At 43.2% G+C, this 24,125-nt stretch overlaps 1 protein-coding gene across 1 annotated transcript in view; it reads left to right on the forward strand.

Annotated features, from left to right (window-relative positions):
- Nucleotides 1-18,806, forward strand: part of LOC306872627 (neuronal acetylcholine receptor subunit non-alpha-3-like) — a 35,542-nt gene extending 16,736 nt beyond the window's left edge. The window contains exons 3-6 of the mRNA XM_079421272.1: nt 4,230-4,274; nt 4,357-4,466; nt 11,302-12,205; nt 17,566-18,806. Coding sequence (XP_079277398.1) covers nt 4,230-4,274; nt 4,357-4,466; nt 11,302-12,205; nt 17,566-17,697 — 1,191 coding nt within the window. The 3' untranslated portion in view covers nt 17,698-18,806. The remainder of the gene's footprint in view (nt 1-4,229; nt 4,275-4,356; nt 4,467-11,301; nt 12,206-17,565) is intronic.
- Nucleotides 18,807-24,125: the final 5,319 nt, after the last annotated feature.

Consider the following 24,125-nt stretch of genomic DNA (forward strand, 5'->3'; position numbering starts at 1 on the left):
GTCATATATATATTTTAGATTGTAAAGTAAGACATTTTAAAAAAAAAAGTTTTAATTTTGATGATTAGAGCTCATGAAAGTCAAAATCCAGTCTCTCAAAATATTAGAATATTTCCTAAGATCAATCAAAAAAAAGGATTTGCAAAGCAGAAAAGTTCAAGTTCTTTTAAGTATGTTCATTAATGCACTCAATACTTGGTCAGGGCTCCTTTAGCACAAACTCCAGCATCAGTGAGGAATAGCATGGAAGCGATCAGCCTGTAGCTCTGCTGAGGCACTATTGAGCCTTCAGCTCGTCTGTATTGTTGGATCGACTGTTTCTCATCTTTCTCTTGAAAATATCCCATAGATTCCGAATGGGGTTCAGGTCAGGCATGTTGGCTGGCCAATCAAGCACAGTAATATCATGGTCAGCAAACCACTTGGAAGTGGTTTTGTCACTGTGGGCAGGTGCTAAAGTCCTGCTGGAAAAGGAAATCAGCATCTCCTTAAAGCTTGTCAGCAGATGGAAGCATAAAGTGCTCCGAAATCTCCTGGTAGATGGCTGCATTGACTCTGGACTTGATAAAACACAATGGACCAACACCAGCAGATGTCACGGCACCCCAAATCATCACTGACTGTGGAAACTTCAAACTGAGCTTCAAGCAGCTTGGATTCTGTGCCTCTCCATTCTTCCTCCAGACTCCAGACATTGATTTCCAAATGAAATGCAAAATTTAATTTATCTGAAAGGAGGACTTTGGACCACTGAGCAACAGTCCAGATCTTTTTCTCCTTAGCCCAGGTAAGATGCTTCTGACTTTGTTTCTGTTTCAGAAGTGGCTTGGTAGCCCTTCTCCTGAAGACGTCTGAGCGTGGTGACTTTTGATGCACTGACTCCAGCTTCAATCCACTCCTTGTGAAACTCTCCCAAGTGTTTGAATCAGCTTTGCTTGACAGTATTCTCAAGCTTGTGGTCATCCCTGTTGCTTGTGCACCTTTTCCTACCCAATTTCTTCCTTCCAGTCAACGTTGCATTTAATATGCTTTGATACAGCACTCTGTGAACAGCCACTCCTTTCAGTAATGACCTTCTGTGACTTACCCTCTTTGTGGAGGGTGTCAGTGATTTGTCTTCTGGACCATTGCCAAGTCAGCAGTCTTCCCCATTATTGTGGTTGCAAAGAACAAGAGATACCCTGAATTTATACTGTAGAGAATGGTCATTTAATGAAACTCAAATATAAATATTCTAATATATTGAGATACTGGATTTTGACTTTCATGAGCTGTAAGCTCTAATCATCAAAATTAAAACAAAAAACTTTTGAAATGTCTTACTTCACATGTTATGAATGTAAAATATATATGAAAGTTTCACTTTTTGAAATAAGTTACAAAAAAATGAAATTTTTCACAATATTCAAATTTTTTGAGATGCACCCGTATGTGTACGTGGAATGTTCAGATCGGATTTGAGGTTTGGTGTGTTGAAATATTTGAACTTTTGCAACTAGACCATATGTAACCTCCCGACCAGATGTAACTACCCAAATCTTCTAATCTGAACTATGAGTGTAAGTTAAGAATGACCAGTATTTTTGCCATAGAACATTTTTCTTTAAACCCTGTTTCTGGGTTGTAACAAATAATTCTGTCATAAATATTATTTTATAATTATTACATGGTTATTTATGTTGATTAGCCATAGAAAACCTACTATGTTTCTCTTTCAAACATATATTGGTGGTTCATGTGGATATATCCATTATTCATTCATTTTACCATTGTGAATAAGCAGAGGTTAAAGCCAGGAGTACAATTAGCCTACATTTTATTTGATAGGGAGTAGAAAGCGAAATTTTCCTCAAAAGAAAAAGCCCTCTGGTCATTATGAACTGTCACTGTATGGTAAGAGCTGCATACGGATTCTTCAAATATTTCTTTGAACAGAATACAAGTTTGGAACAACAAGCAAAAATAATTAAAGAATTTTCACTTCTGTGATCTCTTTAAGCTAGTGCCAGTTGCCCAAGTTAAATCAAATCATAGTCTGAGTCAGACCTGCAACAGTCCATAAATCATACAATATTGTACTGCAAGGAAGTGTGTATAGTAATTACGTCTTACTGTATGAACGTATTTGCATGTGATGCCTCTTTGTTTGGTTAAAAATTATCTGAAATCAATATTTGAGCAAGTACATAACCAGCCAGTGTTCAAAACCATTGCCTTTCTTTAGCCCGATTCACAAAGGTTAGCTTATAATAATTTTTTTCTAATTTGAGTGGTACGGGTAGGTTTTCGCGGGAAATTCGAGCATGGCACTGCATCATTACGTCACGTCTGTAAACATAAAGATTGAGTCCCGGCTACTAGGCTATCTCATGTTCCTTTCTCATGAGGATCCTGCAGGTGGCAGATCATTTAGCCTTTTCTCACAGCAGCTAGAGTAATTAAATGCATCATTTTGATGGTGGATTGTAATCCAGAAAGGATTATGTGTTTATGAAACGCATGTGAATGAAATTAAAGTATATTCCAGTTTTAAATGTGCTTCTGATTACAGATAGCCTGGGATTACACAAGATTTGTATTTTTAAAGAAAACCAGTTCGAAGAGAGCATAGTTTGCTTTTTGGGTTAAAAGAATTTCTTAATATGAAATTTGAATTGCATAACAATTAGATAAGACTGTGTACAGAAATTGAAATCTACACGTTAATACACACTACACTTATACTCACGCAATGCTGATGTTGTTAACATTAATAATTTGAGAATACAGTATAACAATAATAATACTTTGCACGGTTTGTGATATGAGCTAACCGATCGTTAGATTTAATCACTATTGGTAGTGCGATTTATGGTAATGCTTTTTTCCTCAGTTGGGCAGAACAAACGTGGCAGACTTGTTACTTACTTGTTTAGATGGCAATATATGGTAAAAATTCTTATTTGGGTCCATATATTCCAAGACATAAGCTAGAATCTGTGATTGTGAAGTACAGTAAACCTCCACATTAGATTCATCCGCGCTGAAGCCGTGCAGGAGCACATCCCACGCAAGCGAGATAATAAGCTGCAATTCCAGGTTTTCAAACAGAGATGGTGACAAAGAGGCAAAACTTATGGTCTGCAGCTTTAATAGTGCGAGTTTAATAACTCTACATAATGTGTAAATGGGGGGGGGGCTTAAGTTCTGAAAGTTGCATAATGTTTTCAAATTAACTATAGTGATTATAATGAAAGTATAATGAACTCACCCTAATTTAACTAACTACTTTCACACGAACAGGTTTCTAATAATATTGCTGTTAAAGTCCTCTTGGGAAGTTCCTACTTCAGTTTTGAAATGAAAATGCAATTACAACATGATGAGCTTGAAGTAATGTTATCTTTATTGCTTAATCATGTATAAAATAGTATTTTCACTATTTTTTTAATTAAAGTGGACAAAATGCATACAGACTAAATTGTACCATTATAAATCAAACTTATTATGATAATCACCAGTTTGCTTTTGTCATTATTCCTGAATTGATCTAGAGTTTCATGCTGCTTGCTTCAAATCCTGTACATGGTAGAGTTCATGTTTGCTCAACTTTTAAATGCAATCATTCAGTGAAGACTGACAGATTTTTGAGCAAACAATCCCTTTAAAACCATCATTATTATAAAAATAAAAGTGCTGGGTCTGGAAAATATTGCTTTGCAAGCTCACTTTAGACATAACCTAGAATAGATCATCAGTTTGACAATATAGTGCTTTGAAGTCTGTTTAGTCTGAACAGTGAGAGACAGCAAGTCAATTGTTTTGATTCAGACACATTCTATATGTGATAGTCCTGCAGAGCCACCTGATGGTCATATCTTGTAATCAACACTACATGGTATTCAGTGCTCACCTTGTCAGGACTTGACAGTGTGAATTTTCTGGGTGGTGGAAGACTGAACACTGTGGGAACAATTGATTTTCACACTATTCTTATTTAACAGATGAGTCTCAGTATATTAGTTCCTATTCAGGATCTGAATTTCAATTTAATGAAACAAAGGACATAAGATACTATCTTTTAAGCTGCGAGTATAAATAGCACAGTTGAGTTAATCATCTGTATGACACAAGTAGGTCAATTGTGAGAGATTTTTAGAGATTCAAGCTCATGTATGGTACTAAAATCATTTTGCATCTATGAATATTTATCTTCTTTCATTGTGCATTTTCTTCATTTTTCTTTTCAGGATGAAAAGAATCAACTAATGACTACAAATGTCTGGTTGTGGCAGGTAACTCAAAGTAATTTATCTTTTTTTAAGTATGTCCCAAAATACTCTCCTGATTGATGCTTTATTGGTCTCTTTCTTGTAGGAGTGGACAGACTATAAGCTGCGGTGGAATCCAGAAGATTATGGTGGAATCACATCCATCAGAGTGCCCTCAGAAACTATCTGGCTACCAGACATTGTCCTTTATGAGAAGTAATATTTTTAGAACCTCTTATCCGTATCAGTGTCATACAGGTGCACATATTAATGAATAATGTGATCGTATTTTGATTTCATTTTTGTGTGCTTGTTCTGAAAGACAGAAAAAACAAACTATGTCTAGTCTCCCAAATATCTGCATTGTGTCATGTATAAAACGCATGACCAGTCGGTATCAACAATAACTGCTGTTCAGTCTGCATACATGTGCTGCGCTTCTTTCACTCTCTTCTGAATTCTTCCCTAATACATCTGTGTTCACTTTATCAGAGCTCCAGATAAAGGGTTGCAAGCAACCTTGTGTAGTAAAACAGCTACCATAGTTATTGTGCTTTGGGTAGGAGATGGTATTCTCAAAACAAGCCTCTTATAGATAATCTAGAATTAGTTTTTGACAATAATGATCTATAACATGTTCAAAAGAGCCTGAGAAGTGTAAGCTGAGCAGAAAGGGAATTATATGTTGACCAAAAAGAAACATCTCAGTTACGAATGTAACCCTCATTCCCTGAAGGAGGGAACGGAGACGTCACGTCGGATGTCCGACGAAATTGGGATCTCGCCAGAGAGACCAATCCACTTCGAGTGTAACTAAACAAGCCAATGGACATTGGCATGCGATCATTGCATCCAGCTGCCGCTGATCACAGCGTGAGTATAAGAGGCAGCAGGTGCAACTCATTCTTTCCCTGAGGAGCCGAGCCGCTGACCCGGCAGCTCAGCGGTGGTACAGCGACTGTGGCGACGGGACGTGACGTCTCCGTTCCCTCCTTCAGGGAACGAGGGTTACATACGTAACAGAGACGTTCCTATTCAGTCAGTCACTCCGAGTCACGTCGGATGACCGACGAAATTGGGATCCCTACCAAAGCGCCACAGGAGCTGCCCCTTCCAGTGCCCTGTGTAGGCCTCCTTATCCTTCCTATAAGGCAGACGATAGGACCGGGCTCTACACAGAGGTGGTGAATTACTGTTGTTCCTTGAGCAACCCAAACAGTAGGACTTGGATAACACTGGGAAGCGTGCCCTTCCGCTTGGAAGAGGCACACTGCGGAGTCACCTTCTCACCTTCTATTGCACATGGAAGTCTCTGAGATGGCTTAGGCTGCATCATTAAAGATAAAGGGGAAACACAGCTGTAATAAGCATACCATGGAATACACATATGGGATCACATATGGGATCCCGACAGAGTCTCTCATATGGGCACTAACCTCACACCAGATTTCAAGAATTCATTGGCTGAAAGGCCTGGCGCCGGATGCTCCGCCACGTCCGGACGCCGGAGTGCTGGAGGATTCGACAGGGTTTGCCTGGTTAAGGAACTCTCTGGAGAATTAGGCGTAAGGACACCGCAAGCCGACACTGAGCCGGGCCTCTCAGTGCCAATGCCACTACCCTTTTGAGGTGAGAACACAGGAGGAAACCGGTTCGACACGTAGGCTATAAAACCTAGCGAGCGTGTTGGCAGTCGCCCAACCCGCAGCTCTACAGATGTCTGCTAGCGAGGCGCTACAAGCCAGCGCCCAGGACGATGCGACACCCCTAGTGGAGTGAGCACGCAATAGGCCAAGGTGATGGCATCCACTATCCAGTGGGCCATCCTCTGCTTGGAGACAGCCTTCCCTTCTGCTGTCTTCCGTAACAGACAAAGAGCTGTTCTGAGGTCCTGAAGCTCTGAGCTCTATACACGTACTGTCACAGTGCACATACAGGACAGAGCAAAGCTAGGGCTGGGTCTACCTCCTCCTGGGGCAGCGCTTGCAAGTTCACTACCTGGTCCCTGAAAGTAGTGGTAGGAACCTTGGGCACATAGCCAGGCCGGGACCTCAGTGTTGCACTGGAGTCAGCCGGCCCAAACTCGAGGCACGATTCGTTGACTGAAAATGCCTGCAGGTCCCCCACCCTCTTGATCGAGGGCAACGCAGTAAGGAGTAGGGTTTTCATAGAGAGAAACTTAAACTCGACTGACTACAAAGGCTCAAAGGGGGCAGTTTGTAGGGCTCTTGGCACCAATGCCAAATCCCAAGAGGGTAGAGAGGGAGGCCTAGGAGGATTTAACCTCCTGGCCCCCCTAAGAAACCTGACAACCAGATCATGCTTCCCCACCGACCTCCCCTCTACGGGGTTGTGGTGAGCGGAAATAGCAGCAATATAAACCTTAAGGGTGGAGGGGGACAGCCTACGCTCCAACCCTTGTTGCAAAAAGGAAAGCACTGCTCTGATTGAACATCTCCGGGGGTCCTCATGGTCAGAGGAACACCATTCGACGAACAGGTTCCAGTTCAGAGCATAGGCCCGTCTTGTGGATGGTGCATGTGCTGAAAAGATAGTGAGTGCTACATCCTGGGGTAGGTCACCTAGAACCTCCGCGTCCCATCCAGGGACCACGCGTGGAGTTTCCACAGGTCCAGACGTGGGTGCCAGAAGGTGCCCCGTCTCTAAGAAAGCAAATCCTTCCTCAGAGGAATCGGCCAGGGAGGGGCTGTCACGAGGAGCATGAGTTCCGGGAACCAGGTCCTGTTGGGCCAATAGGGAGCCACTAACAAGACCTGCTCCTCGTCCTCACTAGGGGGAACGCATATTTGCGCAGGCCCTGGGGCCAGCTGTGTGCCAGTGCATCCGTGCCGAGCGTTGCCTCGGTTAGGGAGTAGAACCACTGGCAGTGGGTGGTTTCCGGAGATGCAAACAGGTCTACCTGAGCAACTCCGAACCGACTACAAATCAGCTGGACCACCTGGGGATGGAGTCTCCACTCCCCTGGAAGTGCTGCTCGAGACAGCTCGTCGGCTGCCCGATTGAACACTCGTGGGATGTGGATGGCGCGAAGGGACCTCAGATGCTTCTGACTCCAGAGGAGGTGGTGGTGGGCGAGTTGCGACATGCGATGGGAGCGTAACCCGCCTTGCCGGTTGATATACACAGCGGTCACAGTGTTGTCCGTACGGACCAGAACGTCCTTGCCCTGAAGGCGCCCTCTGAGGCGGCTCAAGGCAAGGCGTACTGCCAGCAGCTCAAGGCAATTGCTATGCCAACGCAGTTGGGGGCCTGTCCATACCCCTGACACTGCGTGCCCATTGTACGTGGCTCCCCAGCCGGTGGCCGAGGCGTCTGTGAATACCACAGCATGCCTGGATACCTGCTCCAGGGGCACTCCTGCCCGAAGGAACGAGGGATCTGACCACGGGCTGAAGGTTTTGCGGCAGGCCGGTTTAATCTGAACCCGTTGAGTACAGCGTTTCCACGCCCACCTTGGGATTCGGCCATGGAGCCAGTGCTGAAGCGGTTTCATATGGAGCAGACCGAGCGGAACTATGGCCGCAGCTGCAGCCATATACCCCAGGAGCCTCTGAACGAGTTTCAGTGGGACCGCCGTCCTGCCTGTTAAAGTCTTGAGGCAGTTCAGCACCGACTGAGCACGTTCCTGGGTGAGGCTTGCTGTCTGGTTGACCGAATCCAACTCCATGCCGAGAAAAGAGATCCTCTGCGTTGGCACGAGTTTGCTCTTTTCCCAGTTGACCCGAAGGCCCAACTGGCTGAGGTGCCTGAGCACCAGGTCCCTGTGTGCGCACAACTGCTCTCGAGACTGTGCAAGTATGAGCTAGTCGTCGAGATAGTTGAGGATGCGCACACCCAGTTCTCTCAGGGGAACAAGGGCTGCCTCTGCGACTTTGGTGAAGACTCGAGGCGAAAGAGACAGCCCGAAGGGAAGGACCTTGTACTGATATGCCCGACCCTCGAACGCGAACCGCAGGAATGGCCTGTGTCACGGGAGAATCGTGACATGAAAGTACGCATTCTTCAGGACGATCGCTGCAAACCAATCTAGGGGACGGATGCTCCCGAAAATGTGTTTCTGCGTCAACATCTTGAATGGCATCTTGTAAAGTGCACGGTTCAAAATTTGCAGATCCAAGATCGGTCGTAACCCACCGCTTTTCTTGGGCACAATGAAGTAAAGGCTGTAAAACCCCGACCTCATATCGGCTGGAGGGACTGTCTCTATCGCGTCCTTCGCCAGCAGGACTGCGATTTCCGCACACAAGACAGGGGCATCGACGGCTTTGACTGAAGTGAACCGCATGCCCCTGAACTTGGGGGAACGCCGGCGAACTGAATCGCGTAGCCGAGTCTGATGGTCCGCAGGAGCCACCGAGACAGACTGGGGAGCGCTAGCCAAGCTCCGAGAGACCATGCCAGTGGGACCAGTGGGGCCACCGACGTACCTGTGGAGGAGCAGCGAGGTGGAACACAGGGATCCGCCCTGGGGCCTGTGACGGCCTGGCCTGTAACGGCAGGGGGCGGGGTCTGGGTGTGTAGTGTAACACTTACCTGATTCCTCCTCATGCGGGAGGAAACACAGGAACCCGGCTTGAGGCTTGTAACATTCCGGCGTTTGACGACTTGAAGCAGGGACTCGAGTGCTACCGCCCTTACCTGGTTCCACAAATGGGCAGGAGGGTTGCTCTTGGGAAACCACCCGCTGCCTGGCGAGAGAGGAGGAGGGAAGTGATCCCGTGATGCACGGTTCACCACTCTCCTCCTCTTGAGACCCAGAGATTTAGGAAACTGCTCTTTTATCGATGTTTTGGGTATCACCATCTCCCGACGAGCAGTCTCCTCCATCTCTGGGTCGCCCATCTCAGGGCCTCTTGCACTTGTGCTTGCCGCCAGGTTTGGCGGGGGCCTGGACGGGCTGAGCATCCTGCCTGCGACCGGCTCCACGACCCTGCCTGGTGGAAGTCTGCTGCGGCTGCGCGGGATCGGGGGCGGCCGCAAGGGGGCGCCCACGGCGACGAGCAAGCTGAGGGGCTGCAGCCGGGGTGGAAGCAGCAGGTTTCCTCCTGCGCATGATGTGTTTGATCACCTCAGTCTGCTTCTGTGCTGCCGAGAACTGCTGGGCAAAGCTCTCGACAGCGTCGCCGAAGATGCCGGTCTGTGACACGGGAGCATTCAGGAACTGTACCTTCTCCTGCTCCTTCATGTCAGCGAGATACAACCAGAGATGGCGCTCCTGGACCACTAGCATGGACATCGCACAACCCAGAGACTGTGCAGTCACCTTCGTCGCTCGAAGCGCGAGGTCCGACGCAGCTCATGTAGAACCGCCAGGTCGTGACCACCCTCGTACAGGTCTTTCAGGGCTTTGGCCTGGTGGACCTGCAGTAACGCCATGGCGTGGAGGGCAGAAGCCGCCTCCCCACAGGCTCTATAAGCACTGCCAGTTAGACCTGACGAATACTTACAGGCCCGTGAGGGAGACACGGTTCACCCCGCAGGGTGGTAGCGGCTGTTGGACACAGGCCACAGACCGTTCCACCGAGGGGATGCCCATGTACCCCAAAGCGGCCCCACCATCGAGGGTGGTGAGGGCGGAGGAGCCACAAGATTTGTTTCAGGCAGTGAAAGGTGCCTTCCATGATCTTGTAAGCTCCTCATGCACTTCCGGAAAGATTGGCACCGGAGGGGGGCGCTGAGAACCAGCGCAACCCCCACCGAGAAACCATTCATCCAGCCTCGAAGGATCGAGACGCGGTGGAGGATTCCGCACGAGCCCGACATTCTCGGCGGCCCAGGAAAGCATGGCCGTCATCTCTGGGTCTGGCTCTGACAACGCTACCACACCCGAAGGGGGCAACGCAGCCGAGTCATCATCCCTGGAGAGAGAGGGCTCGCCCTCCGATGCAGTGATCGACATCTGGTCGTCAGAGGGGGCACCGAAGGAAGTGCATGGTGCACCCCGTCCAGCAGAGGGCCCAGCACGCTGCTTCGGCAGCTCCACCGGCTGCGGAGTGCTTGAGGGGTGAGGAGATCCACTTGGGGAAGCCCTCACAGTGATCCTCAAATCACCTCTGACTCCACCAGACGCAGCGCCACCCCGGGTGCCAGGACGAACGCTGGATCGCGACAGAGGCCGAGGGACTCCGCCATGTTTGACATAACGGAGTCTATTACGCAACTCCGAGATGGTCATGTCCCCACAAGAAGAACATGAACCATCCACGAAAGCTTCCTCAGTGTGCTGAATGCCCAGACACATGAGGCAGCAATCGTGACCGTCCTGAGGCGCCAGGAAACGACCACACCCAGAAACCCACGAGTGATAAGACATCTTTGAAAAGACGCGATCACCCGTGTTGCTCTTTTAGAGAAATTCGCTCTTTCAGTGCTGAAGCACGCAGGGGAGCTGGCCACCGCAAACTCCTAGTGTGACCGTCCTCACGGAAATCGCTTTTCCTTCCTGTGGGATCGTGACCACCGCTGCTGCGCTGTAACGCCAACACTTGCTCGCTCTTTCTCACTCGCAGGATAGGAGAGCAGCAGTGATGCACCGCCACTCGGCTCCGAAGCGAAAGGATGAATTAATGCGGCGCACCTGCTGCCTCTTATACGCACGCTGTGATCAGCGGCAGCTGGATGCAATGATCGCATGCCAATGTCCATTGGCTTGTTTAGTTACACTCGAAGTGGATTGGTCTCTCTGGTGAGATCCCAATTTCGTCAATCATCCGACGTGACTCGGAGTGACCGACTGAATGGGAACTCTTTTTTTCAACATAAACATTTTTCAACTTATAAAAAAGCAAAACCCACACATAGGATCATGTTTGCAATCTCTAATCTAATTAGTAGGGTTAACTAACCCATCTGAGGAACTCTTGCAACAGATATAGTCGCAATGTAGCAATCACTCACAACACCTTAGCAATGTCCTGTCAAGCACCCAGAACCTTGTGACAGTTGCTTGGGCAATCACTACTTATGTTTTCTTTAAAAAATGAAAAATGTAGTTGTTAATATCATGTCTCCCTCTCTCCATCTCTTATAGCGCTGATGGCCGATTTGAGGGTTCTCTAATGACCAAAGCCATTGTAAGGTTTAATGGTACCATCATGTGGACTCCTCCTGCCAGCTATAAATCCGCCTGTGCCATGGATGTCACCTTTTTCCCCTTCGACAGACAGAACTGCTCGATGAAGTTTGGGTCATGGACATATGATGGCACTATGGTGGACCTGACCCTGGTGGACGCATACGTAGACCGTAAAGACTTCTTTGACAATGGTGAATGGGAAATACTCAACGCTACTGGCCAGAGAGGCAATCGGCGTGACGGCATTTACTCCTATCCTTATGTCACATATTCATTCATACTTAAACGTCTTCCTCTCTTTTACACACTCTTTCTCATCATCCCATGTCTTGGTCTGTCATTTCTGACCGTGCTGGTCTTCTACCTCCCCTCGGATGAAGGAGAAAAGCTTTCCCTCTCCACCTCCGTCCTTGTGTCTCTCACTGTCTTTCTTCTCGTCATTGAAGAGATCATTCCGTCTTCCTCTAAAGTCATTCCTCTGATAGGAGAGTATCTGCTTTTTATCATGATCTTTGTCACTTTCTCTATCATTGTAACTGTCTTTGTCATTAACGTCCATCATCGTTCTTCTGCCACTTACCATCCCATGGCACCGTGGGTTAAAAGTCTTTTCCTCCAGAGATTACCTAGACTGCTCTGCATGAGGGGACACACTGATCGTTATCAGTACCCAGACATCGAGCTGCGGAGTCCAGAGCCAAAAAAAGGGATGAAAAGAGGGCAACAAAAGAGTGCTGGAGGAGGACGAGCGGGGTTAAAGGAAGATCAGAGCCATGCCTGGATTGCCCTGTTGGAGAAAGCCACTTACTCAGTGCACTACATTTCCAGACACATCAAGAAAGAACACTTCATCAGAGAGGTGTTTAGGCTTTTTTTCCCCACAGCATTAACTTTCTAGTCATAATTTGTTCATTCAGGACACTATTTGTAGAGGACTAAGTGTAAAAATGCAATAAAGCAGTAAGTTATCAAATTAGGAATTAAAAACAAAAAAAAATCAAATAGACAAAAAAAACCTGACAAATATTTATATTTTGAACTTATATTTAAAATTTAACAATTAACAAAATATTAATAAAAACAATTTTAATTTCTAAAATTTAATTTAAGTTCAAAATCTTTCAATTGGAATTATTTAAACTAGTTGCTTTGCCAAATTATTCACTGTTTCGAATTGTTTTCAAAGTGTAATCTATTAAAGGAATAGTTAACCCAAAAAATAAAATTTGCTGAAATATCACGTCTAGTGTAGGCAGACTTTAGATGTTGCGGCGCGCCGAGTCCGCTGTAGGCTTGGTGTTACTCGCCAAGAAGAATCAAAGCAACCTCGGTGTCCGATCGCAGGCCTTCCGCTCCTTGAGTTCTCTCCAGCGCTGGGAAGCTGATCCGATATTTACACGGGTTCTACTTCTTGCCTAATCGTTCCGCAGATGTTTTCCTCTTTTGTTTTTTATCCGCCATCTCTATCTTTCTGTCATCGCTTGGCTCAGCTAATGTCCGTCCTGCGCACTGAATGCTCTCTCCTCTGCATCATGAGTAGACACGCCCCTTACTGCTGATTGGCTACAAGTTTGTTTTGGTACTCGGCCCTGACTCAGTTTTCTAAAGCGTTTTTGAAAAGTTACATACCCCACCTTTAATGTATTGTGAAGTTTTCAATGAAATCTGAAAATAATCAAATACCGTTTAATAAGATGTTTCTGCATAATGTTTTTAATCATTTATAGTGTTTGTATGAGTGTATTGTATTAACTTGTAGACTCATTTGCCCAAGTCATGTGACTTATTTGATACAAATTTTAATACAAAAACAAATCATGAAGCAGTGTTTCAAAAGTGGCAGTCACTAAGACACACCGCTTTGACACAATAGCCATCTGCAAAGGCAAATGCTGTTGGAGATGTTAGCCTGAAGCCATACTTCATCAACATAGTTTTAAATGTAACTACATAAATGCATCTGTGTTTGCAAGATTTTCTCTGAACTACAACACCTATTTAAAAAAATAATCTGTGTTTTAGTGTGTGTGTCTTAAAATTCAGAAAGCTCACTGGCTGTTCCCACATGTGATTGGTTCAAATTGACTGACAAGTAAATAAAGAAAAGCATTTGACAAAAGGAAAAAGAAAGCCAATATGGAAATTATTTTTTTAATACAATGTTGAGTTGAGTTGAGCTTTATTGTCATTCCGCTACATGTGGGGACATACAGTGGAACGAAATGTCGTGTCTCGCAGGACCACGGTGCTACATAAATACAGACTGACATACAACAATGAGGTAAAAAACACTATAAACCTATACACAACTAACCTACTGACAGATTTAACTATAAGTATACTATATATAAGTATTTACCCTATACAAACTAAAAGAATAAAGGATAAAAAATACAAACTATACGAATGCTTCACATAAATATTACCCTATACAAACTAAAAAATAGAAGATAAAAAATACAAACTATACGAATGCTTCACATAAATATTACCCTATACAAACTAAAAAATAGAAGATAAAAAATACAAACTATACGAATGCTTCACAAATACTGTACATGTGCAAAGAGAGACATTTGAGTCAGCAGCTGGTTGGGGAACAGTGCAGGATGATTTGTAGTGCATGAGCATGTAAACATACATATATTGCTGAGTCTTTTGTGGGATTGTGTACACGCAGCAGTGTGTGTAAGTGTTCATAGTGCACATAGTGTAAAGTGTCCATAGTGTAAAGTGTCCATAGTGCACATAGAGGAGAGTGTGGTTTGTACAGGCCCACTCACCTGTGTGTAGCACACTTCGAATTGCACAAAAAATAAAAATATAAATAAAAAAATAAAAGTTCCATACAGTTTTTCTTCGGTGTGGTAAGGTTTGGGGTGGGGGGTGGTCCATGTTTTTAGGAGGTAGGGGGTTTGCATGGGGTTTCAGATGGGGACGGGGTGGTTTGAGTTCAGGGCTCTCACAGCCTGGGGGAAAAAGCTGTTGAGCAGTCTGGCAGAGCGGGCTCTGATGCTCCGGTACCATCTTCCTGATGGTAGGAGCTAGAAGAGACTGTGGGGGGGATGGGTGGAGTCCTTCACGATGCTGTTGGTTTTGCTGGAGCATCGTGTAAGGAAAATGTCCAGGATGGAGGGGAGAGGGGCACCGATGATCTTTGCAGCTGTGTTCACTGTCCGCTGGAGGTTCTTGCGGTCAGCAGCACTGCAGTTCCCGTACCAGACAGTGATGCAGCTAGTCAGCACACTCTCAATGGTGCCTCTGTAGAATGTGGTGAGGATGGGTGGAGGGAGACTTGCTCTTTTCAGCCGGCGGAGAAAGTGTAGGCGCTGTTGTGCCTTTTTGGAGAGTGACATGGTGTTGGTGGTCCAGGTGAGATCCTCTGTGATGTGCACCCCCAGGAATTTAGTGCTGCTGACTCTCTCCACAGTCGAGCTGTCGATGGTCAGTGGGGGGTGGTCAACGGAGTTTCTCCTGAAGTCCATCACAACCTCCTTTGTCTTCTCCACATTGAGGGACAGATTGTTTGTGCCACACCATTCAGCCAGCTGTGCCACTTCCTCTCTGTAGTGCGTTTCATCGTTGTTGCTGATGAGACCTACCACTGTTGTGTCATCAGCAAACTTGATGATGTGGTTGGAGCTGAACTTGGCAGTGCAGTCGTGGGTTAGCAGTGTGAAGAGCAGCGGGCTAAGCGCACAGCCTTGTGGGGCACCTGTGCTCAGTGTTGTAGTGCTCGAGGTGTTGTTGCCGACACGGACTGACTGAGGTCTTCCAGTTAGAAAGTCCAGGATCCAGTTACAAAGGGAATTGTTAAGGCGCAGCAGGTTTAGTTTATTTATGAGCTGTTGTGGGATTATTGTGTTGAATGCCGAGCTGAAGTCAATGAACAGCATTCTAACATAGGAGTCTTTATTTTCTAGGTGGGTAAGAGCCAGGTGGAGGTGTATGCAAACTATAGCGGGTCGAGTGTGTTGGGGAGGCTGGTTTTGATGTTATGCATGACTAGCCTCTCAAAGCACTTCATCATGATTGGAGTCAGTGCTATGGGACGGTAGTCATTGAGACAGGACACAGGTGATTTCTTTGGTACCGGTATGATTGTTGTGGATTTGAAACACGTGGGGACGACTGCCTGACTCAGCGAGGTGTTGAAGATATCTGTTAGGACATCTGTCAGCTGTGCAGCACAGTCTCTCAGAACACGGCCAGGTATGTTGTCAGGACCCGCAGCCTTGCGTGGGTTAATTCTAGATAGGGTCTTCCTTACATCGGCTGGAGACAGACAGAGCGCCCGGTCGTTGGGAGGTGTGGGCAGTTTTTGTGCAGGTGTGTCATTCTGCATTTCAAACCGTGAATAAAAGTGGTTGAGTGCATCGGGGAGGGATGTGTCCTCATCACAGGCCTGTGGCGGGGGCTTGTAGTCAGTGATGGTCTGAATGGCTTGCCACAGGCTCCGTGTGTCTCTGCTGTCTGTGAAGTGGTTGTTGATTTTTTTTGGGCATATGACCGTTTTGCTTTTTTGATGCCACAGGACAGATTGGCTCTTGCTGTTTTGAGGGCTGCTTCATCTCCTGATCTGAATGCTTCATCTCTGGTCTATAGCAGCCCACGAACCTCTGCTGTCATCCATGGCTTCTGGTTTGCACGTGTGGTGATGGTCTTAGTGACTGTCACATCATCAGTGCACTTTTTGATGTAAGCAGTCACAGTTTCAGTGTACTCATTCAGGTCTGTGTGGTTGTTGTAGGTGGCTGCCTCTTTAAACATGTTCTAGTTGCTGCCTCTGTGTCCTGGAAGCAGTCCTGCAGTGCTGAGGTGGCATTGTCTGGCCATACTGTGATCTGCTTTTGAACCGGTTTGGTGAGTTTGAGAAGTGGTCTATATGCTGGGATTAGCATAACAGTGATGTGGTCTGAGTACCCGAGGTGGGGGCGGGGTTCAGCCTTGTAAGAGTTCTTTGTGGTCGTGTAAACAAAGTCCAGTGTGTTGTTTCCCCTTGTTGCAAAGTTCACATGTTGGTAGAACTTTGGCAAAACTGTCTTTAAGTTTGCGTGGTTGAAGTCACCGGCTATGATGAAAAAGCCGTCTGGGTTTTTTGTTTGTTGTTCACTGTATAGCGCCAGTTCACGAAGCGCGTCTTTAGCGTTTGCACACGGGGGGATGTAAACCGCAACGATAACAATGGCCGTGAACTCCCGCGGCAGATAGAACGGTCGACACTTCACAACCATAAACTCCACCAGCGATGAACAGTGTTTTGATAATACCGCAGCATTGTTACACCAGTCTTTGTTGATATACACACACAAGCCACCTCCGCGTGTCTTACCAGACAGTGATGAATCTCTGTCCGCTCGGAAGTTGGTTAGCCCGTGCAATTGAATGGCGGAGTCCGGGATGTTGTCGTTTAGCCATGTTTCGGTGAAAACAAACACGCAACAGTCCCTTGCCTCATGCTGTGTAGATCGACTGAGTTGAATTAAGTCCAGTTTGTTTTCCAGAGAGTGAACGTTTGAGAGCATGAGTGTTGGAAGAGCCGGTCTTGAGGGGTTAGCTCTTAGCCTAGCTCGTATACCTCCGCGCTTACCGCGGTTCCCTCCTCTCTCACACCGCTTGCGACGCTGCCTTGTGCGGGTAGCGTCAGTAGGCGAGGCCGCGGTCTCGAGGTCCGGCTCCAGCAGTAAACAAAGGCCTCGTAGCTTCTCAGTAGCCGCCGGCGAGAGTTGATGTTCGTATGCGTTGCTGATATCCAAAAGACTTTGGCGATCATAGATGAATTCTGGGGTGGTTTCCGTAAGAGTTAGCGGTAAACTGACACTATTTGGAGACGAACAGACGACATTAAACGACATAAAAGCACCTTCTTTGGGACCCGGAGCAGCCGCTGCGATCGATCGCGCCGCCATCTTGGATCTAGTATCCAGTAAATGTTGCATTTAATAATGTTTGATAAATGTATTCTTACATGAAAAATTTTAAACATAAATTGAATTAAACTGTTTTAAATAATGATTTCTTTATTTGTCAGATTGAAAACTGGTCAAAGACACACCTGTGCAATTAAAAAATAGCACAATAGCACAAGGCCCCTAATGCTAACTGTCTGGGACAATTCAGTATTGGAGGTAATCAGTGAAAACTGCTTTGTTATTAAGGTGAAAAAGCAATTTATTGACAGTATGTACTTAATTCCATTTGGGTCTGTTTGTCTCTCAGGTTGTTCAGGACTGGAAGTTTGTGGCTCAGGTGTTGGACCGGATCTTCCTCTGGGTCTTTCTCACAGTCTCTGTGCTTGGGACCATCCTCATCTTCACCCCGGCGCTGCAGATGTACCTCAGCACATCTTAGAGATTTCAGCCTACTAAATCTCTTATGACATTCTTATGACCTCTTTGAAATATGTGTAGTTCCCACAACATTACAGTAATCTCTTTAAAAGTAATTTTCTGGTCTAGCCACATCTGTAATCCTCTCCAAATTCAGCTTCTATCTCTCCTTCCTAGTTGCTGTGTTCAATAGTTAGACTGAAAATAGCAAAACTCAGCTAAAATGAAGTACAGGAATTGTCTGCCCTTTTAACACAAAACTAAAAACGGCAGCTTATACAGTTGAGGGAGTTTGGATCTGTGTAATCTCTCTAAGGGGATCATGATTTTAAAGATCTTCAATAAACTGGCATTATGTGTAAAAGGTATAACCACCTTTTTTATGCCTTTCATTTTGCTTTCAGTCTTTTATTTATTTATTTCAGGTTAAAAATGTGTCATTGTCCATGTAAGTAATATTTTACTTTGTGATTTTATGATTCTGCTTACTACATATTCATGTTATTAAAAATGCAATCTGTTTGCAGTAAATGTAAAAAATTGTATCACTATCCAGATTAATGTAATTGTTCATTAATTTTATTAATAACGTAGCGTTATTTCTGTAAATCTGGATGATGATCAGTTAATAGTATCTCTCTTATTGGCACAGGTGACATTTACCGTACAGTTTATCATCTAGCTTCCTATTTTTAGCACTGTTAAATTAAGTAGTATCATGCCTTGGATGATATTATGCATATGTAACTTTTATGCAGATAAGGTCATGCATAATACAAAGCGCATGTGTATGTATTGTCCACATCCTGGAATTTATAAAAAGAACGCTGCAAAATTTTGCCACATATATCGTTTTATCAATCTATATCTGCCATTTATGTTTATGCATACTTTTAGGATGAAATTTACACTAAGTGTCAGGCATCCTTATCCCTAAATCTATGGAGATACTGTTGCTGATTCAATGGAAGAGATTAAATGATCACAACTTGTTTTTGGCATCATTAGCAAAGACTGTATTATGATAAACTTCTTTATTTCTGTTCATAGATACTGTTTTATCAAAGGTCAGTAAATGGAGATGTCAATTGTACCAAATAAATCACATTAATTTATGTAAATAATCTTTTCACTGATCTGTGCAAGTGTATTTACTGCTGTGACGCATCAGAAACATTCCTCTATGGTTCAGAATAGCCTGGCATTTTGCACAGGAAATATTGAATCAGTGTTATTTGGGTCCTTAAAATAATGTTTTCAAGAAAACCCTAAACCTGGACCTTTTTTTAGAGGTGAATTTAAATTCAGGTAAAATGGACACTTTTGACTTTGACCATATTGCTGTATATATTCACAATACATTTTTAGTTGCACTTAGTTTTACAGTGCCCTTGATACAGTGTAATTATACAATTGCTTAGTAATATTAATCAACAACATGTACTTACTATAAGGTTATGGTTAGGATTAGGGTTTGGTTTATATTTATAGGGTTAGTTGGTTGTAATTATGCAGAATTTATTGTTATTAGTATAGTAAGCACATGTAACGTGTAACAAGGATACTGTAAAATAAAATGTTACCATATTTAATTTTATTTTCACTAACAAAAAGAGGACCATTCAGTTTACATTTACATGAAAAGTGTTCAACAAAAGTAGAATGTATTGGCAACATGTTATTGTAGTTCCTCTCTCCCTCTTTTACCATTGATGATACTGATGTCACATATTCAAGTCAACCCGAAATCTTATTGTACATGATTCATCAGCGCACGCTCTTCCCCTCTAATGACTGGTTGATTTTCAAAATATGAAAGTAAAATGAGTACATATCATTTCATGCTGGCTTTTGTATTCATGAATGAATATGTATTTAACATCTACATTCCTGAATGCTGCTTTTGTATCACATCAAAGAAATTATTCAAATGTTCAATGCTGAAGCGTATGGTTGACACTGTAGTTTGCCTTCTTGATAGGCTTTAATCTCAACGCACCTCATCTGGGAGAGATATTGTCTGGCCTCTCAGAGAAGCACAGAGTGTGAAATATTTCCATTTCCAGAGTGTTTGAATTCTTCAGATATATTTTCAAGTCACATCTGGGCTCTGTAATCACTGGCTTAGCAGCCCATGGTGTGTAAACGGTAGATTGAATTTCACGCTGTTGTGCCATCTCTTTCTTTGCAAGCCATGAGCACTAGGTGTATTCTCTCGAGGTCCCCCACATGCTTCAACAAATCACAGAGTTATATGTTAAAATTAACTGATCAAAATTCATTGTTGACTATTTATCAGTATCAATCTAATGAAAGCCAAAAATACTTTCTTTTATGTTCCAGTCAATGCAATATAGTACTGTACTGCACAAAACAAAAGGTATAGGATTTACTTCTAAAACAATTCACTAAAATTGTTAGTAAATTTCACAAATAATTACAAAGAATCATCAAGTAGCACATTGAAGACATGAAATTGAAGTAAAAATACTGATTTTTATGTTGTATTTATATGTAAAACTTTACACATAACAATGAAATGCAATAATAATTTAACAAAATAAGATGTAACATAAAAACCTATACGTACATAGTTGATACAAAAAAAAAAAAAATAGTTATTTTACTGGGAGATATCTGGGAAGACCAATTTACAGTTTTTCACTGTTAAAAAGATGACTTGTTCTTTTCCACTTCCAAAAACTGTAAAGGTAACAGCAGGCCTATTACAGTTTTTCTCAATATAGTAACGGAAAATATGGCTATCCAATCAACAGGTTTTTACCATATGATTTTTACAGTAATTTACAGTTAAAATAATGTCATTTTTACAGTGTATGCAACTGAAAAGAAGATAAATTTCATAATAATGACAGACATGAAGAGGCCTGTGTAACAGATTTTGTAGGTAAGGTCCAGGGCTTTCTAACAGATTCAAATAACAGTAGATTAGGTCCATTTTTAAAATGACTTATTTTACATAATAAATTCAGGTCTTGTGGATGTATTGTTCTAATAATGCATAATGCAGACTTAGAGGATGCCGCAACAGGCTTCACCTGTCAAGTTAATTAAATACAAAATGGGCGCAAATGTGTAACAGACCTGTATTTTAATTGAAAGGAACTTAAACCAGGCAAACTCAGCTCTTGAATAGTCTGACTTCATCTCCTCCTGTATAATTCAGTAGAGGAGATATTATGTGGTGTGACAGCACTGGTGCTTGTAGCAGTCTCAATTCAGAAACCTTGCAACATCCAAAACAAGTTTACTTAACCTACTTTACAATACCCACACTCACAACTGTATTTCTTATTTTACAGGGGTCTGAAAGTTTTTTGTTGTTTAATTAGCCAACTGTTCTCCATAACTATGAACTAACAACACTTCTAAATGAATCCATACTTCACTGTATCAGACCACTGTACTTAGCTGACCGCCATCAGTTCGTAGCAGTGAATGAAGAGGTATCATATCGATCACAAGTGCAGTATGGAGTACCTCAAGGCTCAGTACTAGGGCCGTTACTTTTCACACTTTACATGTTACCTTTGGGAGATATTATCAGGAGACATGGTGTTAGCTTTCACTGTTATGCTGATGATACTCAGCTCTATATTTCTTCATGGCCTGGTGAAACACACCAAATTGAGAAACTAATGGAATGCATAGTCGATATAAAAAACTGGATGACGAGTAACTTACTGTAACTTCTTACTGCTAAATTCCTAAAAACAGAGGTGTTAATTATCGGACCTAAAAACCCCACATGTAGTAATCTAGAACACTATCCAACACTTGACGGCTGCTCTGTCAATTCTTCTTCATCAGTTAGGAACCTAGGTGTGCTATTTGATAGCAATCTTTCATTTGAAAGCCACATTTCTAGCATCTGTAAAACTGCGTTTTTCCATCTCAAAAACATACCTAAATTGCGACCTATGCTCTCAACGTCAAATGCAGAAATGCTAATGGATGCATTTATGACCTCAAGGTTAGACTATTGTAATGCTTTATTGGGTGGTTGTTCTGCACGCTTGATCAACAAACTACAGTTGGTCCAAAATGCAGCAGCTAGAGTCCTTACTAGAACCAGGAAGTACAACCATATTAGCCCGGTTCTGTCAACACTGCACTGGCTCCCCATCAAACATCGTATGGATTTCATTATCTTGTTAATTACTTATAAAGCCCTGAATGGCTTAGCTCCTCAGTACTTGAGCGAGCTCTTATCACATTATAGTTCTCCATGTCCGCTGCGTTCTCAAAACTCTGGCCGTTTGATAATACCTAGAATATCAAAATTGACTGCGGACAGCAGATCCTTTTCCTATTTAGCACCCAAACTCTGGAACAATCTACCTAACACTGTTCGGGAGACAGACACACTCTGTCAGTTTAAATCTAGATTAAAGACACATTTCTTTAACCTGATTTACACATAACACACTAATACACTTCTATTATTCGAATCCGTTAAAGGATTGTTAGGCTGCATTAATTAGATCAACCGGAACACTCCTCATAACACACGATGTACTCGTTACATCGTAAGAAGAATGGCATCTACGCTTCTTTCTTATTCTGTTTCTCAATCCGTGTCCGGATCAGATGGTGGATCAGCACCGGGAGATTATGTCTGTGGCCTTGATCGTCGGCGGAGGCTGGACACCTGTATTAGCCCCGGGGACATATCCCCAGTGAAGACCTCGACTAAGAATACAATAAAACTCAAAATAACTAAAAATATAATACAATACCTAACTACACAATACTATTATTGTTAGAAATTGCAACAATATAAAAATAGAAATATAATACATTTATACATTTAAAATTTTAATTAAACAATAAGTAAACAATAATATCTGGCTAGAGGAGAACTGGCCCCCCAACTGAGCCTGGTTTCTCCCAAGGTTTTTTTTCTTCATTCTGTTACAGAGGGAGTTTTGGTTCCTTGCCGCTGTCGCCTCTGGCTTGCTCAGTTGGGGACACTTGATTTCTAGCGATTATCATCAATTTGATTTCACAGATACTATTTAAACTAAACTGAGCTAGACAAGGACATCGCTGAATTCAGTAATGAAATGCCTTTAACTGAAAATTGAGTGTTTAATCTTATTATTATATATTACTGACACTCTATCCTCCAGTTTGATACTGTTAAGTGCTTTGACACAATCTGTATCGTTAAAAGTGCTATATAAGTAAAGGTGACATGACTTGACTTGACTTATATAAAAGAAAAACAGTATTTAAATTATTACTGTATAATATCCCAATGAAATACAATAAGTATTACATTTTACACAATATAACACAAGCAACATAATTTTTCTGTCTCTTTTTTTACTCCACAAATTAAAAAATATCAGCGTGTCCAAAAAAAAAAAAAGAAAAACTACTTTGATATTTAATCTAATACAATTTCACAGACCACCACTTTCCAAAATTATATTAATTAACCTCAATACTGTTTCAACTGAATAACTCTTGACATTCAGGTAAAATGACAAAATAAAGAAGAGTCTAGACACTAAGATGACATTTTGTTCCATTTAAATAAAATGAAATAACATAAATAAAATAATAAAAACATTCATTGCCAACAGATGGCAGCATATCCCACTCTAATGACACTGGTTGCATTAACGTTCATCTTTATGACTAACATCCATTGTGAGGGAACTTTGATGTGCATAATAATATAAAAAGGAGAAGGGAAAGTGGTGTGTGGCCAAGTATGGTGACCCATACTCGGAATTTGTGCTCTGCATTTAACCCATCCAAGTGTACACCCAGTAGTGAACATACACACGAAGCAGTGGGCAGCCAATGCTGTGGCGCCCGGGGAGCAGTTGGGGGTTTAGTGCCTTGCTCAAGGGTCTCACCTCAGTCGTGGTATTGAAGGTGAAGAGAGTGTTGGTTATTCACTCCCCCCACTTACAATCCCTGCCGGACCTGAGACTCAAACCCACGACCTTCGGGTTACAAGTCCAACTCTCTATCCATTAGGACACGACTGCCCCTAAAAAAAAAGGGCATGATACACTGAGATATAACACTACACTGCAACTTTCTCAGAGGGTGTTAACTAAACTTTTGCCCCAAATCCTGTCCTTGATCTGTTCGGGTATGAATTACTATATCTAACTTACATTTCCAAATATGTACCGTTCTAGTATGGAGCCAGGCCTAATGACTTCAAGACTGTCTTAATGGGTCTCAGAACTGCATTAACCAGTAAAGCAACAAAAAATGTAATTCTATTTCGCTGTATATTCTGATGCTTTATTCAAGTGTTTTTGAGTGATTAACTAGCTTGTTAAAACTTCACGTCACATAGAAACCAGTGTGTCACTTACTCTTCCTTACTGTGGTAGCATGATAGCCAAAAAGGAACCAGTGTCACCTGCTAAAAGTAGCATACTCAATTAATCTGAAGAGACA

The sequence above is a fragment of the Barbus barbus genome, assembly GCF_936440315.1.
Source record: "Barbus barbus genome assembly, chromosome: 7".
NCBI classification, from domain to species: Eukaryota; Metazoa; Chordata; class Actinopteri; order Cypriniformes; family Cyprinidae; genus Barbus; species Barbus barbus.